Source organism: Polypterus senegalus, chromosome 10 (assembly GCF_016835505.1).
Source record: "Polypterus senegalus isolate Bchr_013 chromosome 10, ASM1683550v1, whole genome shotgun sequence".
Classification (NCBI taxonomy): domain Eukaryota; kingdom Metazoa; phylum Chordata; class Cladistia; order Polypteriformes; family Polypteridae; genus Polypterus; species Polypterus senegalus.
Window position 1 is genome coordinate 61,088,100 of NC_053163.1, and position 19,016 is coordinate 61,107,115.

At 38.2% G+C, this 19,016-nt stretch overlaps 1 protein-coding gene across 3 annotated transcripts; it reads right to left on the bottom strand.

Annotated features, from left to right (window-relative positions):
- Positions 1-4,670: 4,670 nt before the first annotated feature.
- si:dkey-27i16.2 (regulator of cell cycle RGCC-like) lies at positions 4,671-17,966 on the bottom strand. 3 transcript variants are annotated; one of them, XM_039765820.1, is made up of 5 exons: positions 17,864-17,966; positions 16,749-16,901; positions 14,145-14,225; positions 9,778-9,840; positions 4,671-6,697 (listed from the first exon to the last, which is right to left on the bottom strand). In XM_039765820.1, exons 1-5 carry the CDS (start codon positions 17,886-17,888, stop codon positions 6,681-6,683), a joined length of 339 nt encoding a protein of 112 aa, XP_039621754.1. In that variant the 5' UTR covers positions 17,889-17,966; the 3' UTR covers positions 4,671-6,680. The 3 variants fall into 3 exon arrangements, with proteins under 3 accessions (XP_039621754.1, XP_039621752.1, XP_039621753.1); XM_039765818.1 differs by lacking the exon at positions 4,671-6,697 and adding an exon at positions 6,705-9,114; XM_039765819.1 differs by lacking the exon at positions 4,671-6,697 and adding an exon at positions 6,705-9,114 and having other exon boundaries at positions 17,879-17,960.
- Positions 17,967-19,016: the final 1,050 nt, after the last annotated feature.

Below are 19,016 nucleotides of genomic sequence, written 5' to 3' on the forward strand. Positions count from 1 at the left end.
TGCCGCTGGCGTTTGTAATTTAGTGCCTGCCCATATAAGGCCGTCCGTCAGCGGCAATCCAATAGCAAACTGCCACGGGTAAATATTCACGGGTGAAGGACTGTGTTTATGGAGAGGAAGATGAGATGGTCAGGGTGGTGTTTGACACAAACTCAGCAAAACTGCGAGAGAAAGTTTTAAGTGCCAGGACTAAGGTAACATTAAATACAGCCATGGACATAGCACGAGATGGCAGCAGCACAGCTGGGAACCTTCGATGCATGTACACCGAGCGGCTCACGTGAACTGACGCGTGCACAGATAAAAGCAACAGTTCCAAAGAGCTGAACAAAACCGAATTACACAATTGAAAAGGCAGCAAAAATATGAAGCGTCTGATAAGCATATTCATAAATCCAGCTACTGCGGAAACAAAGCACACGTTGGAAAAAGTCAATGTCCGCTAAAGGAAGACAGTGTAAAAAAACCGTGCATGCAGTGTGTCAGGTCTCAGATAAAGAAGAAGACGAGCTGTTTATTGATGCAGTAAGAAACGAATCGATGAATGAAACCTGTCATCTTTACAACGATTGACAAACACGGAATGTAACTTGAACACAACACATCCTACAAATACGAACCTGATTGAAAGAAATAATGATAATCAAATCCTTGATGACAGCAACACTCAGTAACACTCACAAAACAAATACTGTATATTGACAGTCATGTTACGTTATTTTTAAAATGTTCCCTTTTCTTTTCTAGCTTTTTAACACACTACTTCTCCGCTGCGATACGCGGGTATATATATGTATATATATATATATAACCCGATCTACATACTCGAATAATGGATACTTTATTCGCCATCAATGATTGTTTTGGTAAAGCCATACTCAGTGTATTCATTAGATGAACGGTAAAAAAGTAACAGCGAGGGAGGATGCAGGCTGTAGTGCGCGTCAACTCTATTTGAATTGCGATCACATTTGAAAAAATATATCTTTTCAAGTTCTATTTAGTCCATATGTGTCAAACTCAAGGGCGCGGGCCACATCCGCCCGGCGTGTAATTATATCCGCCCGAGATCATTTTATATACTGTATTATTGTTATTAAAGCCGGGTATATGAAGCGCTGGTAACACAATAAACTACAGATCCCATAATGCAGCGCTTCAGCCGCCTTGCCGAACAAGTTATTGCGAAGCTAGCTCACACGATGCTGAAGAGAAAAGTTGATTCTGAAAATAGAGCCTTTAAAAACCGATGGGAGGCTGAGTATATGTTTACTGAACCCGTGTGTCTCATTTGTGGAGCTAATGTGGCTGTAATTACAGAATTTAATCTAAGACGGCACTATGAGATAAAACATCAGGGTAACCTGAATGCAATGCAGAAGATACAGAAAGCAGATAATTAAATAAGAATCTGACACTTCAGCGGACGTTTTAACCCGTGCACAATCACAAAGTGATTTCAAGTGAAGCTGCTTTTATGGGAGACACAAATGCACCAGTGCACCTTGCCCCACTTTCCCTGTTGCCAAGTAATGTTAAACCAAGTCGTCACTACGGTGTTCCCAAATCGCACTTTGCTGATAAACTGCGCGCTGCGCACTGAGTTTGCACGGCGCTTTGGTGACTTTGAAGAACAAAAAGTCCGTCTACATGCGGCTCGAACCTTGTGCATGTTTGGTAGCACATATCTGTGTGAGAAGCTCTTCTCAGTGATAAAGACTAACAAAACAGCACACAGGAGTCGCCTCACTGATGAGCACCTGCAATCCATCCTGAGAATCTCCACAACACAGAACCTCACAGCAAACAGAAACGAACTTGTGGCCAAAAAGATGCCAGGCGTCCAGCTCTAAAATGACATATGAGCAAAGACAACTGAATGATTTGATTTGTTATTGCTGAAAGGAACACATTTTATTTATATTTCCAGGTTTTGTTATGCAGCATGTTCATATTTGAATTTGTATAATTTTGACAGGATATATTTTTATGGAGAGCAAAATCTTTTGGGATATTTAAAATCTAAGTTTTTTTTTATATAAAATTACATAAGAGTAAAGAAATTTGAATGTTTGTTCTTTTAACGTTTACTTTATTTCTAACTTGTATAATTTAGACAGGATATATTTTTATGGAGAGCAAAATATTATAAGTTGTTTAAGGTTTGAGTTGATTTATTCACGAATAATATTCCTGTCTGTTTTTACCATTCCTACCAAAGATATTTCTGTCGACTAAATAAAAATTCCTTCTATTTAAAATTTAAATAGAACTTGAACAAATCGATAGTTCATAATATCCACAGACTTGCATGTAAGAGCGGGAGTCATCCGTTTTAACAAATGCAGCGTATTGCACTGATACGAAATAGCTGTGTGTGTATATATGTAGATATGTATGTATATGTATATATATGTTTATATATGTGTGTGTGTATGTATGTATATATGTATTTGTGTGTATATATGTGTGTGTATGTATGTATATATATATGTATGTATGTATATATGTGTATATGTATAGATATGTATATATATATATATTTATGTGTGTGTGTGTATATATATATATATATATATATATATATATATATGACAACAACACTCATCACTCACAACAGTGACAAAACAATTACATTGACAATCATGTTACGTTATTTTCAAAATGTTTCCTTTTCTTTTTCATAACTTCTTTAACACACTACTTCTCCGCTGCGAAGCGCGGGTATTTTGCTAGTATTATATATTTTGAAGAAATCATCGGTTACTTTGAAAATTTCTTCACCGGTAGTTCGCTCTGGAACCTCCTTACAAAATAAGTAATGTTCTTTAATAAAGTCCTCGTCAACGAAACGTACAATAGCTATCAGTTGTGCTTTATTTTTAATATCGGTTGATTTGTCGATTTGAAGCGCAAATTTTTCAGCCAATATCAGTTTTCTAATCAGTGTTCCTAAAATATTGCTTGACATGTCATGAATACGTCTTTTAACAGTATCGGCAGACAACAAAACTTTATTCACTTCCTTAGCTTCATTGGGCCCAAGCATAAGTTGAACAATTTCCATGCATGCTGGTTTAATAAGTGTTTCGCCAATAGTATGTGGTCTTTTCTGACGTGCAATTAATTTTGCAACATGGTAGCTAGCTTCTAAGGCCTTTTCAGAAACCGTAACGGCCGATTTCATAAATTGCTTCTGTTTTTGATTTTGTTCTAAGCGCCTCTGAAAATATTGTTTGTCTTTTTTGGCGTAACTGGGATGGTTTGAATTTAGATGCCGATTTAGTTTACTGGGTACCATTGCCTCGTTTGATAGCTGATTGCCGCAAATGATGCATTGTGGCTTTGGAGCCGTTTCGTCACCACACCACAAGAATCCATATTGAATGTAGTCTTCATTGTACTTCCTTTTCACAATCTTCTTTGTTTTTTTTTGCTGCACTTGTTCTGGGTTCTTCATCATCTGTACGTGAAGACGAATCTTTTCCACATAAAAATGTATCCATATTTAAAGGGGTATAAAACTAAATATGAATCACACGAAGAACGCTAACCATACACAATTCAGCAACACAACTAATAGTAAGGAATGATAACTACTATCATTGCGACGAGTGAATGCCACGTAGCATGACTAATACGTCGGCTTGAATTGAATCTAGGTGAGGGCAACTGCATACTACGCAGCTGTCTGGTGACTACGTAGGGCCTACGTCGTAGGCGACAGGCGCCAGGCGCCAGGCGATGGGATTTATTATTTCAGAGAAATGACACATAAAATTATGAAACCTTTAAAAGGCTATTTACACGAATATTTCATTGCACGTATTCTCGTTATTGTGTTTCTAAGGAGGACCGTTGAAATATTATTTAGTTAGAAATTTGTCTTATTTGACCGCGTCACACCTGTATCGGCTCAAGGCACACCAGTGTGCCGTGGCACACCGGTTGCGGAGCACTGCATTAGAGCTTATCCACTGGTAGTTGTGCCTAATAAATTAAATAAGAATGTAGTCTGCATGTCTCAACACAGCAGATTTCATCTCAATGGAGTGACTTAACATTCATAATCAAGGCAAAGCTACTACAACATGGTAGGAGGGTGGTTTTGTTTTGTTCTTACATAGCCTAAAAATTATTATTGTTATTGTTGGTTTCCTTTTCTGTACTACATTTCATTTTTATCAATACAAAACTGATCACAAAAAATAAATAATTCAGAGCATGGTGGAACTGAACTAGCACTTTATGAGATGCTGCTCTTGCTATCTATCCACCACTCTATCAATCAATGTTATTTATAATATTTCAATATAATGTCAGTCACCGAGTACCTGAAAACAGCAGCTCTTAATTTTGTCAAACACATGCCTATTTCTAACCACGACAGACAATAATCCTGAAAGGAAGAATACAGCAAAAAAAGAAATGTCTTGTGCAACCATTCAAAAGTGCTGACATTTTGGTCAAATGTGATTTTTCACTGCGTTTTATTATTTGAGTTTGACTCTCTTCCTTCCTTGCTTGTTTGAATGGATATCAAATGGTATAACTACAAAGTCAGGAAGTAGAGATTAGCAACCACACACACAATCTGTCTAAATAAGCAAAAAACTTGCACTCTGCATCTGCCAACAATAGAACAGATGAGTTGCACAAATTGTACGACGTTTGCCCATGAAAGTAGCTGCCTCAGACTTTATGTCTAAGGAAACGACAGATTTTATTGACATTTACAGCATTTATTAAGGCTTATTTATATGCAGTCACATGTACAAACGTTACACACAAAAAATATAAAACAACTTTGATATTATTTACAATCAGTCTTTCATGGAAACAATGCTTTTCATGTTTTATAACATAGTATAAACAGGATGAACCAATTAGCTGGAATGGGAAGCATCATTTGTAATCAGATTCTCGGGAAATGCTAGGGGACAGAGGTCGTGCTTTAGAAGAGGTTGGGTAAGAAGAACTTGCCTATCAGAAGTGCACAAGTCTGCTATTGTCTGTCATTTGTATTTCCCTGTCTGAACCCAGAGACTTTGTGGACTAGTTCTCTACATTACTCCTTTTGCATTTTGAATCTTACGTCTTATGCTGTGGATTCTGTTGTCAAGTGTAGCCCCTTGACGTATTTTTCCAAAAGATATTAAACATTTACTCTGGAAAATAACTATGTTTTATGGCTCTTTTAACTGTCTTTCTTTGGTTTTTATGGAAAAGTAGTTTAAATGTCAGTGGGAATTTTTGCAGTAGCTTTTAGTAGAAGTAAACAAGGAGTCAGACCAAGTCAATTAAATTACGGATGGAGCCGCAAATAATGAGATAGTGAAAGGACTCTGCTATATAAATCACAACCATTTGTCTCCTGATGCAGGAGAAATATTCCTTTTGGTTATATCAGCTGAAGCAGTAATAAGAGAGAATTATGATGGCTGTGATTGGCCCAAAGAAAGCAAAAAAGTTGGCAACAAGCTTGAAAACAGTAGCACTTCAGATATGTTTGCCATTCATGTTTTGAATTCACTTCCTCTACTTCAGAGTAACGTGGCGCTATAGCTTATACTAGAAACATTGTGTGTCCATAGCTAATTAAGCTAACATGCATAGCTTAGAACATTGCATTGCAGCTGCAAGTTTGATGATCGTGCTAGATTCTCAGCAGCAGCATCGTGGGTAGATTGTAATCGATCCTGGACCTCCACTTTGATGATCATACTTGATTCACTGGAGGGTACTAACCCCTCTCCTGCCACTCAGACGATCACGCTAAATTCACAGAGGGTGAAAAACAGCTGTTTGCAAACACAACAGCATGGGAAAAACTTGGACGTGACACCACCAGTGTTGAAAAACACTGCCTCGGTACACACAGGACATGGGGAGTCTGCATGAGCTTTAGACGTGAGCCTGGTAGGATGTGAGTTGTATGAGACTTTACCACCGAAACGGCTTCAGATATACGCTCTTTACATAAAAACTATATATCAGACTACATCTACAGTACAATGCATTCTAAATTAGGGACATTGAGGAGGAGAGAAGCTTGGAACTACCTACCTTATGCATACTACCTCATAAGTCAGAGGTTCAGTGACAGGGATTTCTAAGACTGCTAACTCCTATATGAAAAACACAAAGATTACTCATCTCTCCAATCAAACGATGACCATAGCTACTTACAATGGAGCTCCCTAAAAGTGGCTTCTTAGCTCAACGTATGAAACTGCAGAGAGTATGGTCTTGTAATCCTAGATGAATGTTGATGTTTTAACAGCAAGCCAATTGAAAGTAAAATTTGTGTTACAGTACTTCTTTATTGTGACTAGTGTGTTTTAATTTCGCATTGTTTCTTTCCTTTTATGGGCGTTGTCAGCAAATACAGAGGCCTATTTAAAAGTGAGCCATGGCTACCCAGGGGCAACTTTCTGAGAAGGTGGATTGTGTATATATATACATGCAAAATGAACTTTTCAAACATCCATTTTCTTCACTTCTTCACATGGACATTTTAGTTACTGTATTGACATATTTAAAGAACAGTCTAGTGCTTGTTCTGTAAAACAAGTATTTTCTTGCTGTAAAAATAGACAACATTGAATCAGATCACTTCTTCTTAGTTTGCAAAACAGTTCATTTTGAGAGTGGAGCTGTTATTTCAAGTGAAAGGTTTTTCATTCAGAATACATCTCTGGAAGAAAAAAAAGAAAAAGACGTACATAATGAGAAGACATTAGTCATAAGATGCAGAGGAAGAAACTCTGGTCTAGTAGTACAGAATGAGTCAGGCGTCAGTGTTTCCTGCTAATTGCTTGGGTCCTTAATAGTCTTAGTAATGAATTACTCTCTACTAGCAGAGTGCAGTAAGTACCTGCCTTCACACATTTTCATACTTCTCTCCATTAACTAAAACCTCTTCACAGCAAGCAAAGCAAGCATGCCACACATTTCTCTCAGCAAAGCGGAACTAAAGCTTTGATGAATTCATCAGCCCACTGCAGACAGCACCTTTTAGGAAGCTCAGAACCATCACACCAAGTAGCATTTCCCTCCAAAGCAATCATCCTTTTCTATCCCTTTACTCGGTGAAGCAGGTAAGCAAGTCTCAAGTGGATTATCTTCTGGCACAAAGCACCCATCTCAGCTAGGACACATTGTTCCAACAAGGTAGTTCAAATCATAATGCAGAACACTGTGTACTTTATGAATGTTGTTGATCATGGTGGGAGCAGTAAACCAATAAATAAAATAAAAATAAATAAAAGCCAAACTGTAAACAGTGAATTGATAGCACAGAAGTCCATATTTACAGTTTGAGACACACAGATAAGTGTTCTATTATTAGATAAATTCATGTAAACACCTTTGCAAAGACCTTTATGAAAAGAAAGATTAACCACACAAAATGCAGAAATGTTTTTGCATTTTTCTTCATCCACTTTCAGCTCCTAGTCAGTGTCACAGGGAAATAAAAACCTGCCAACCAAAAACGTGATCAAGGTAAAAACTTATTTTTGACAGAAATATTATTCTACCATTTATGGATGCTGAAAAATTCTGGTTTCACTAATTCAATGTGAAGGACTAATGACAATGCAGCAGGACAGCATGGCATGAATATGCAGGCCTCACAATTCAATCTTGGGCCTCAGTTCATACAAGGTAGAGATGATTCCTGTTGACTGCCCTACTGCATTTTTAGCTTTAGCATGTGTAGTTTGATACCACTTTACCTTAGGTTTTATATAATATACACTGAGAACATATTCATCAATTTATGAGTGTGTGTCCCTCTGGTCCAGGCCATATCTCACTCTCACTTCTGGTGGCAGAACAGTTACAGGCTTACTGATCCTAGGCTATGCCATCTTTTGTTATCAGTGCATGTTTTCTTGTCTCTCCTTGGTGTATCCTGCTTTGCTCCCAATGATTCTGAGATATACTCAGGAACCCTACTGTATGTCCCTGTAGGTTTTTTTTATATATATATTTGTATATCAGTTACAATACGTCATAATTGATACTACAGCAGATGCAGTGCAGGTACTTGGTTGGTAGCTTGTAATGCGTCACTGTCTCTGCTGTTACCAATTTGCTTACCATCTTTCTCCCCCTGTGTGGGCATCAGAAACTGTAAGGAAACTAACAAAGTAAATCTGTTTCTTCATCCTGCTTATGCTCGTCTTGCCCTCTCTGTCCCTGCACTATTCGGTCTTTTTCTGTTTCCAGCACTCTTACAAAGTTTATCTAAACATGGGAATTCATTCCACACCCAAAGGTCTATTGCCTTCCGTGATTATAACCCTTCTGGCTAAACACATAGACTACATGCCCGTACAGTCGCTTTTAATCCTTTGCTAATGTCATCCAAAGGGCTTAGACTGGTGTGACTTCTATCCTCCAGCACCCTCAGCCTCAATGTCACACAACATATTTGCCCTAGTAGAAACTAGACACCTACCATGATCGAGAAGTTATCATTTATCATAATCTGCCCTTTTTCTGTTATGTAGGTAAGGGAGAATATGAAAAAGCCAAACAGATTTTGACATTTGAACCAAGGAGACTAAGTCACAGTGTCATTCTATGGCAAAATAACATAAGTGATAAATGTTATCCCTAATACAGTATCTATATAGCTAACTTCTGATATCTGATATTAATACATCTAAGTGTGATATGTTAGATTAAAATGGAAAGGATGAACAAGAAAATTGCATGGGTCTGACACAGCCAAGCAGTGTTGCTGATGAAGATCTACTTTTTTCTGGTTAGACTTCAGGGCAGCCAGATCCTGATCCTTCTTTATGAAAATAGTATTCTTAAGTAATAATAGAATTAAACAACCTGTCCAAAAGTAAGGAGAAACTTAAAGGGAGAAGACGATACAGCAGTTTACAACTTAAGGCTGATTTATACTTTTGTATCGAGCCTACTGCTGTAGCTGTTTTTGCAGTGTACAAGAAAATGAATGATCCATTAAAAAGCAGGTAGTTTTTTCATTTCAGGATCCCCAGGAAAAATAAGTTGCTATACATTTTCTTCTGTAGGCGAATGTAATGGTCCCTCACTTATTTCCATTTTTATAAATGTTTGCCAACTTCCAAACTGGAAGACAAAAGAAATGCATATCAGGAAATACATAGTTACCAAACTGGCCAGAAGGAGTCGTTGGGGTCTGTGTTGGGTTAAAAATCACATTTTTAAAGAGACGCATGTCAGGCTGCGCTGTAGATACGTCATAAGTGAAGCAGAGTACAGTGTAGCTACAGTGTAGGCTCGATGCAGAAGTATAAATCAGATGCTACACAAATAAGAACTTGGGATAAGCTCTAAGAAAAATCAAAAAGGGAAAGTTATGGATGCTTTTGAGGATAAATGTATTTATTCATCTGTCTGGGACAATTGTTTTATGTATTTTTTGAGCTATAATTAAAGCTAGCATACCGCAGCAGTAAAGAATCAGAGCTGAAGTCCTGATGTATGAAATTGCATCAGGGATTCTTTATACTTTATGGACTTCTAGGATTCTTATATTGTAAAATTTATAGCACACATCTCCTTAGAAGTATTTTTTGGATCAAAATAAGAGTTTGACTTCAGATTTATTTTATGAACAGTTTAGTCAATGGAGAGTTTGAAACAAATATTTAGCTAAGCATTATATTAATACTCTTCAACTTCATCACAGGCTCTAAGTGATACTAAACTGAATCAGTGTTTACATATGCAGGACAAAAGAATGCATTTACACCAAATAATGATACCTACCGGCTAGTTCTTTGTCAAGATTTTCAATAAAATTTTCTAAATCCCTTGTGTCACCAAGTTTTGCTGAAAAAAAAAAAAAATTATGAAAATATTAGTAAAAACATTTAAAATTGTATGTAAAGTTAATCCTGGATCTTTATTACTTATTATTTTAGATTCCAAACTTTAATCAGTTAACATAAAATATGTACACATTCTACACTTACAGTATATACAAGACATTATGCATCATTTTAAGTCATATAATAAGTTAGTAAATTGTTTATGGTGACTCTGTAAGAACCGATTGTTGAACATATAAAGTTTCATACATAGTATAAGATGCTAAGTACTTCTACTTCATTCAGTGGTTTTCATGAATACCTTTTTGGCACATCATCTAACAAAGATATATTTCTTTAAGGACAGATACTACAGATATAATACAGTGTAATAGACGACCAGGGACCTTGCCCCGCCGGGATATATGGAGAAGGGAAGGACCGGGAGAGGTGCAGCATCTTCCCCAGGACTCAAGAGGGCAGCCCCCCTGGATTGCATGGGGGCCGCGAAGCTTGGACGCTCAACTTTATGGGGGGCCATTGCCACCTCCAGGGGGCACATGGATGGTTCCAGAGCCATTGACTGCAGTATTTCGGCCACACAAGGAAGTGTTGCAGGAAAGTCATCAGGGAGCACCTGGAGAACATCTGGGTGCAACATAAAAGGGGCCGCCTCACTCAATTCAGGGAGTTGGAGTCAGGTGTTAGAGGACAGAGTTTGCGAGGAGTAGAGGTGGCAGAAGCAAGAAGAGAATCTGTGAGCATTATTCATGTTAATGTGTGCACTGTGTGTGCTGTTAAGAACTGTGCATTGTGCTGTGCAGAGGAAGAAGAAACAAAATAAAAGTGTGTGTTTTGGGACATGCTGAGTCTGTCTCTGTCTATATTCCAAGCAACTTTCACAACAGTAAGCAGCTTGCTTAAAAAATGAAAATTCCTGTCCAACTAAAGCCTAAAGGCTGTCACAGTGATCACCCATCCATCCATTATCCAACCCGCTATATCCTAACTAGAGGGTCACAGGGTCTGCTGGAGCCAATCCCAGCCAGCACAGGGCGCAAGGCAGGAAACAAACCCGGGGAGGGCGCTAGCCCACCGCAGGGCACACACACCAACACACCAAGCACACACTAGGGACAATTTAGGACCGCCAATGCACCTAACCTGCATGTCTTTGGACTGTGGGAGGAAACCGGAGCACCCGGAGGAAACACACGCAGACACGGGGAGAACATGCAAACTTGATTCCCGGGAAGCGAACCCAGGTCTCCTTACTGTGAGACAGTAGCGCTACCACTGCTCCACTGATGATCATCACATACTGAATATATAAATATTATACTACCAATAAGCAGAGTTTATAAACAAAATAATTATAACTGTCTCTAATATTCTTTACCATCTTCACCATCATCACATTTTGAAAAAATGGACACATGAATATTGGTGTATACATTTTTATGCAAGCTAAAAGGGTATCTTAATCACACGTCCAAGCAAACTGTTTTTTAAAGAAGGACCTGTCACCTTCGGACACACTAATTCATTCGATCCAGTGGTGAAATATTAAATTCAGGAAGAGAATTTTTCTTCTTCCTATTCCTGGTTAAATGCATTCCTGCTGCGTGTTTTCTGTGAGCTGACCTTTACCACATGGTCTGCTGTGACATGAATTCTGAAGGAGCTGAACTTCACATCTTCCAGCATATTCGTGTGACACAATGTTGTTTCAGTTTCACAAGGAAACCTGGAAAATCTGCAGATAATGTATACTATAGAAAATAAAGTTACCAGAGTGATTCTTCAGAGTGAACCATTTTTGGTACTAAAAAGACCCACTCACATGAAGCTTCCTGAAAGAACCTTTATTTATTTAAATCCATAACAGGCACCATACAGTAAATAACTATGACAAGATGGTAACAGATTTGGGAAATACCAATGACTCAGGATTTTAAAAGGACTCTGGCTGTATACATACAGTACAGTAACACAGGCTAAGTTCAGGTGTTCTTAATCTGTTAGTGTCCTGCTAAATAACCTGCCATACATTAAGTGTTTCAGAGTTTTTTTTACATTTTAGGTATTTTTTTTAAAGCAGAAAGAACCAACTTCATATGCAAAGAACCCTACCCTGAATAAAATGGGGCTTTGTCAGGCAATAGCTTTACAAGGAACAGCACAATCCGGCAAAGAAACATATAGTGCCATTAAAGAAGCATTATTTTTAAGAATGTAGGCCTACAGACTGGTAATAAATTTATGCAATTTTTGCTTGATAACTATTTTCTTTATTTAAACACTGATGCTGACAATAATGTAAAAACATGCATCTCTTTCTAAGGCTTGAGTAAAACTATAAACCTAAATATGCACATGCAGATGTAAAAAGAACATGCCGACTCTTCTAGGCTGGAAAACTGAACATCACTTGAAGGTGTAAGGTAGAAGCACTAAGCACTGAGCCGCCATCATGCCCTGATAAGAATAACAATAAATCTATCTCTGATCTTCCACATCGGACCCCACAAGATGTGCATGTTAGGGTACTTAGGACTTTAAGTTGGCTCAACATCAGCATGTGAAGAGGTAAAAGTCTCATGCCATACACTGACATTCAATCCAGGATTTGCTCTAGGCCTGCTCCCAGTGCAGCAGGGATGGGCTCCAGCTTGACACAACCTTATAAAGGCTAAGTAAGGTAGGTAAAAAATTAAGGATGAAGAGATTGTCTCCTTATTAGATCATTTAAAGAAAATTGAAAACTGTAGTTCTCTGTTATCTGGTAGTCAACAAGACATTTTAAATTACCATTACAAATGAGTCACTGAGGGATTATCTTCCATGGAGATACAGTCTTACTTAACTGAATAATTACCTATACATGATAGTCTTCATCAAATTTACAGTTCTCTGTGTTTGTACTACCGGTTAAGGTGCAAAAAAATGTACAATATTTGCTTGGGTTTATAGTGGGCTTCACACATTCAAAAATAGTTTACCACAGAGACCGCCTTTATCATGCTACTTTCTGAAAGGCACAGCTAATTGTTTAAAGTCAAATGGCTGCTTTTTTGTGTGAGCGTGTGTGTTTTGGTTACAGTATATGTTGGATTAGATTGCACATATTTGTTAAATTTCACCCCAAATACATAACAATATCTTAGGGTATGGATGTCAAAAATCTTCTAGGAGGTAAGAAAAAGATGCATGGCAACATAACACTGTTATTAGACAGATTGTTTTTGAGGTCATTGTGTGCTGCGTCCCACTCAAAGCACAATTTCCCTGGTAACTTTGATGGCAATGGTGATGTATTCATGGCATCTGATTACATGGCCCTTCTTAAACCATTCAACATATTCTCCATGTCCCTTTGTTTTTTTCCCAAGTATATAAAGAGTTTATCCTAATAATGAAGAGTTAGAGTGAATGTGACAGTCTGGCACCCCATCCAGTGCTGGTGCGTATGTTTGGGCTTATAATATCAGAATATGTTATGATATGATATTTATGATATGAACTCTTCACAACTCTGTAATGGAGTAAGCTTGTTTGGAAGAATAATGTCCTACACTTCTAATCAACTTGTTCAGCTGTTCTATAACATATGAAAGTTGATTTTTGCTATATAAAATGTTTACCAGCAACGCACCTTGAGCATGGGAAAGTGCAATATAAATAAAATGTATTATTATTATTATTATCATTGTTGGTTTGATTGCACCATTAAAATATCAGCATGGGTAAGGAGCGGCATTCGGTCAACTGCAATTGCAAAACCTGTAATGAAACCCACAGGAGTGTGTTTATAATAGTGAGGAGAATATAAAATTCACACAGATATTCTTAAAGCAGCCCAAGTTCAAGGTGACAGGGAGTCAGATATATCCAGGCAGCAAAGGGTGTAAGGCAGGAAACAGTCCTGGATAAGGAAGTTGCCAGCCCATCATATGGCACAGCCCCCAAAACCCTCACACACTCACACACCACAGCAAATATCTTTGGGGAGACACAGGGAGAAGGAAAACGTCTACAAGAGCAAAAAAATGTGCTGTGGATTATTGACATAAAGACTTAAATAGATGTGTTTCAATGGTAAGTCAATGCTAACTTGTAGCCTGCGATCTCAAATAACTGCGTTAAAAAAGTAAACATTTTTGGTGAATCAAAGTAAAAGCAAATGCACATTTGTAAAAATATGCACTATTTTTCCATTGTCTACAAAGTATAAAAATAGATCCTGTCTATTAAATGTTATTTTTTCACATAGCATTTTGACACATCACATGTATTCAATATCAAGGCACACGTTTCATGTTTTACCTTTTGATGGCGCCAGTGTGTCCACCTTATTTAAATTCTCTTCACTGTTGTTCAGGCTACTTATGGCAGAAGAGACGCCGCCTACAGTAAAGGAGCAAAATTGTTTTAAATGCCTTGGCAATCCATCCGCCTGCATTCTTTTAAATTATTACAACAAATTTTGCCTTTCATAATCAAGTTAATTTTTTTCTTTCATATGAATAACTGTCAATCAGTAAAGCTTCACAAACAGCTCTGAAATGCGGAATCCAAGGCAACAAAATAAAGGCAATAAATACAAAACAATACTTCACAGGAAAATAAATAAGAAATTAAATTAATACAGAATATAGCCTAAAAAAAGTACATCTGAAGTTTGACAGTAAACCTCAGGGCAATACCAGCAGCCGTCACTCAAGTTCGTTAAAGAATCGGCTAAACTTGGCACGTTCTTGTCTTTCTTTCCAAATTCAGTGGCATTCTGTTAACAGCGGATGGGCTTTCTTTATCAGCTGGCATCGCCAGTCGGGTAGAAAAGCGCTCTGGACAAGGCACCAGTCCACCACCGAACACAGCCACGTATTCACCAAGTCAGGCGCTCGTTTTCTGACACCCATCATTCTGAGGGGTCCGCGGCGGCTCCAGTTATCTTAACTACATAATATTCTGTCATTATTTCTAGCCGCTTGCATGAAGAAAGCGCAGTTTCAGATGATAAGGTGGGGGGTTCCCATTGATATTTCTAATGCAAACTATTTAATCGAATCCCACTTTGACTGACGGATATACATGCGAGGGGCTTCCCCTCGGACTCTTTAATGGCACGCGGTGTACCTGCGGTCGACTTTAAAATGAACCTTGGAGTGACTTGTCCTGAAGTCTTTAAACTCAGAACATGACCGTAACTTTCTGAGAGAGATGGGCGTGGTTTAATCCTGTATGAACGTGGCAGTGGAAATAAATTACAAACTGATCGTCAAACTACGCTCGATACACTTTATACACTTAAATACGAGCAGCCCAACATAATATCATGTCCCGCCAAATGCATCTGAAGCAGCAAAATCCATACCATTGTCTTCCAACCCCGCTTATCCAGGGCACCACAGCGAGGTAGTTGGAACCAATTTCATCAGTCATCGGCATTTATTATTATTATTATTATTATTATTATTATTATTATTATTATTATTATTATTATTATTATGTTGATGAAAATACTAACTACATACTATACACTATGGATCCCGCTTGATTTAATTCATGGTTGCTGCGGGCCAGTCCCAATCCTTGTAGTTTCGGGCACAAGTCAGAAAACAGCCTTGGATAAAATCCACTCTCAGGCTTTAATATATGCTCTGCCCACACAGAGCCAATTTAGAATGAGCCTATTTAAAATGACCATTCGAGATGAAATATTTTTGGTAGTTTGGATGGAAAAGCGGATTGCATGGGCAGGCGTAGCAAGAACGAACAAACTACACTTGAGCCACTGGATTCGAATGAAGGGCACTGGGCAAGTAAGACAGCAGCACTAATAACTGCGCCGCCGAGCCACACAGGCGTAAATGGATGAGTTGTGATCAACACTTTTTTGAGCATTTTCGGTAATGTTATTTAATACACAGTAACAGTATACAGAACGTTCACTTTTCTTGTTTGTTAAACTTTTTACAGATTTATGCAGGTATCACCATGTATGTATTATACGATAACATTTTTTTGTTGTTGTTGTTCTTTAACACAAATCCGTCAAGTCCGAAAGGTGTGTTCAAGCAGTATCCTTTTTAGGCTAGCGTGCTTAACGCTGCTCTATATTTAACACGAATGTAATAAATCCGTTTAATCACGCTGGAATAAAACCTTTTTAAGGGACCGTTTAATTCCTAAATATAACAACACAATTGTAAGGGCAGTAACTGTTTCTGTTCGATGCTAACGTGCTCGCCAATTTTAGGAGGAAAAGATTAAGACAAGGCATTATTTAAAAGTGGGAGTGTAACACTGAACAGGAAGGATATGGTTACAATGCAAGCAAGCTATAGCATTTTGATGTCATTTTAGCATGCAAATAAAAAAGGAAATCCCGCGTCCATACCCTGAAGTAAAACAAATTCTCAGAAGTCGATAGACTCACGTGTCACTTCAACAATGGCTGTGTTTAAGCTTTCTCCTCGATCGATTTACTCCTTTTTAATGTGTGACATCATATTCCATATTAGACTGACAACATGGCTAATAGCACAGGCATGTTATTGATATTGGTATTGTGGTATAAATCTGCACATAGTAACGGTATCATTTCTGATTTCGTGTTTGAAAGTATTATTTTTTATGTAGGATTTTAAATATTTCTTTAACAATTCTTTAAACAGCTTTTACTTTAATCATCATCATTTAATTATCGTGCTTAACAACCCCTGCATTCCCTTGATCTTTTAAGTAAAACTGGTGGAATGGGGGACATGATTGTTCATCCATCCATCCATCCATCCATCCAACTATCCATCCTCTCCATCTGACGATCTGATGAACTTTCTAAATCCAATTTCACGGTGGGCACGGGCAGGTCAGATATAGGCAGCATCAGACACCAAGCAAATGAAAAAAGGACACAAAGCCTACTGTGATCGGAGTCGCTGAAGCCACTATCTGTGCCGCTCTGCTGTTTCGCTTCTTGCAAATGGCGTTCATAAACTGAAGGGTTCTTGGCAGCTGGAGCCTTAAAATCCTCGATCACGTCTTCAAATTCCTTCAACAGGTCCTCGAGTTCATTCTCTGTTCAATCCAGAAAAGATCATTAGTATCACATATCCAACAGAACCCTCAATTGGATAAAATATGTCGTGTTTAAATGAAGAAACTTTCAGAACTATCCAGCTCTACTTACCTATAGATGCTTGAGGAATTCTTTTGTTATTATAGTGTAAAAAGTGTTTGCCAATTCCTGATTATTCTTGACTTTCTCTTTTACAGTTTTATTCTCCTCCGTTGTGAACCGGCCATAATTCAGTCACTCATTGGAAGGATATTGTTAGTTTCTATTTATATTTAATCATAATCATGTTTCTGCCGTGTTCTCAGTCTGTTTTAACAAATCTGTATTTTTGTGTATACTAGTTCTGTATTTCGTATAATGTACTTGTATTTTACCTGAGAATTGTTCACAGCGTTCTGCTCCAGCTGTCAGCGCTATACAAAAGTAAGGAGTGTAATTGTAATTTAAAATGTACAGATGTATTTAAATCTTGCTGGTCACTGTTGTTGAAAATTGCATAAGCGTGTCTATTGAAGAAATAAAAAGAATGACCTAAGCTTAATAATACAACCTTATTGTCAAACCTGTTTAATTCGATTGCGGTTAATTAATGGTAAGCGGACTTTAGCTAAGCCTAATTCAGCCCATCTCGGGGTTCAACTAAGGCACACATCCATATTCACGCTGAGCCAGTTTAGATTTCTCAATTACTTTGGGACCTAACCCAGGACTCAGAACCGAGGCAGTGAAAATATAGGTTCAAACGTAACATCAATTTGTTTAAGCATCAGTCATCCTTATGAACTTACGGTAGTTTCCAAAGGCAATAAGCCATTCTTATAGCAAAGACAACTTCCAAAAGTGTTTAAGCGCAATACAATTGCGTTTACACTATACAAATACATGAAAGTATAACTTAATATTCTAAAAAATACTCTTAAAACTGTTGCATTAGGATAACATCCAAACATCACTGTCTTACCTCCTAAGTGATTACCTGCATCCATGCCCAAAGTTGTTTATAGCCAGTGACAAAAATAACAAGTGTAACCAATCTCGTGTAACCCACACACAAAATTAACGGTAACAAAAAAGCAATTTGACTTTATGCGAACGGCTCCGCCCACAGGAAAGGGACCGCTGCGCGCTGTAACCAATCGCGGTCACGATGGGGAAGTGAGTGCAGAGCCCGTTATAAATGGAACGCGGGCTTTACCTTCACTTTCACGCATGTGACGTAATGGAAGAATGTACAGGCAGGCAGTCAGCAGCAGATGTGGCAGTTCCTCCATCCACTTTGTATTTAAAAGGACGATAACATTAACAACTAATCTGGTTCCTATAAATGCTCTATTTTTAAAAATATCAACAAATTACAAGCTAGCAGGCTGCAAAAGAAAGTGAGAGTAAGAACTCAGGAGCACCCAGCATATACTGTACATAACTAGATGAAATAAAAATAATGGGAGATGAAAAATTTGATAAAAATCTTGTTACCAATCTCAAATGAATTTGTCTATACTGTATATGAATGGGGTGGCACGGTGGCGCAGTGGGTAGTGCTGCTGCCTCACATTTAGGATACCCGGGTTCGCTTCCCAGGTCCTCTCTGCGTGGAGTTTGCATGTTCTCCCCATGTCTGCGTGGCTTTCCTCAGGGTGCTCTGGTTTCCTTCCACAGTCCAAAGACATGCAGGTTAGGTGCATTGGAGATTCTAAATTGTCCCTAGTGTGTGGGTGTGTGTGTGTGCGCCCTGCAGTGGGCTGGCACCATGCCCAGGGTTTATTTCCTGCCTTGCATCTTGTGTTGGCTGGGATTGGCTCCAACAGACCCCCGTGACCCTGTAGTTAGGATATAGTGGGTTGGATGATGGATGGATGGATGTATATGAATGTAAACACTTTACTAGAGTTGAATTTTGCCAGTCTTTTCTGAGATCTCCTGTGGAGGAATTGTTGGGTCCAATACATTTGTTATTTTACAAACTGGAAAACATTTATCTGTCATTATTAAAAAGTACTCGCCTTAAAAAATATAAATCCATCCATCATCTAAAACCAATTTCTTCATGACAGTGTCGTAGAAAACAGATGTGTCACAGCAGTATTCGGCGCAAAACAGGATCATACTCTCAG

Bases quoted from the DNA above. Each gene is read 5' to 3' on its own strand.
- si:dkey-27i16.2 (XM_039765818.1), bottom strand. From the start codon at position 17,888: ATGGATGCAGGTAATCACTTAGGAG. The intron at 9,841-14,144 runs GTAAAACATGAA...TTTTTTTTTCAG, and splicing joins CACACTGGCGCCATCAAAAG to CAAAACTTGGTGACACAAGG. The intron at 9,115-9,777 runs GTAGGTATCATT...TTTGTCTTCCAG, and splicing joins TCTTGACAAAGAACTAGCCG to TTTGGAAGTTGGCAAACATT.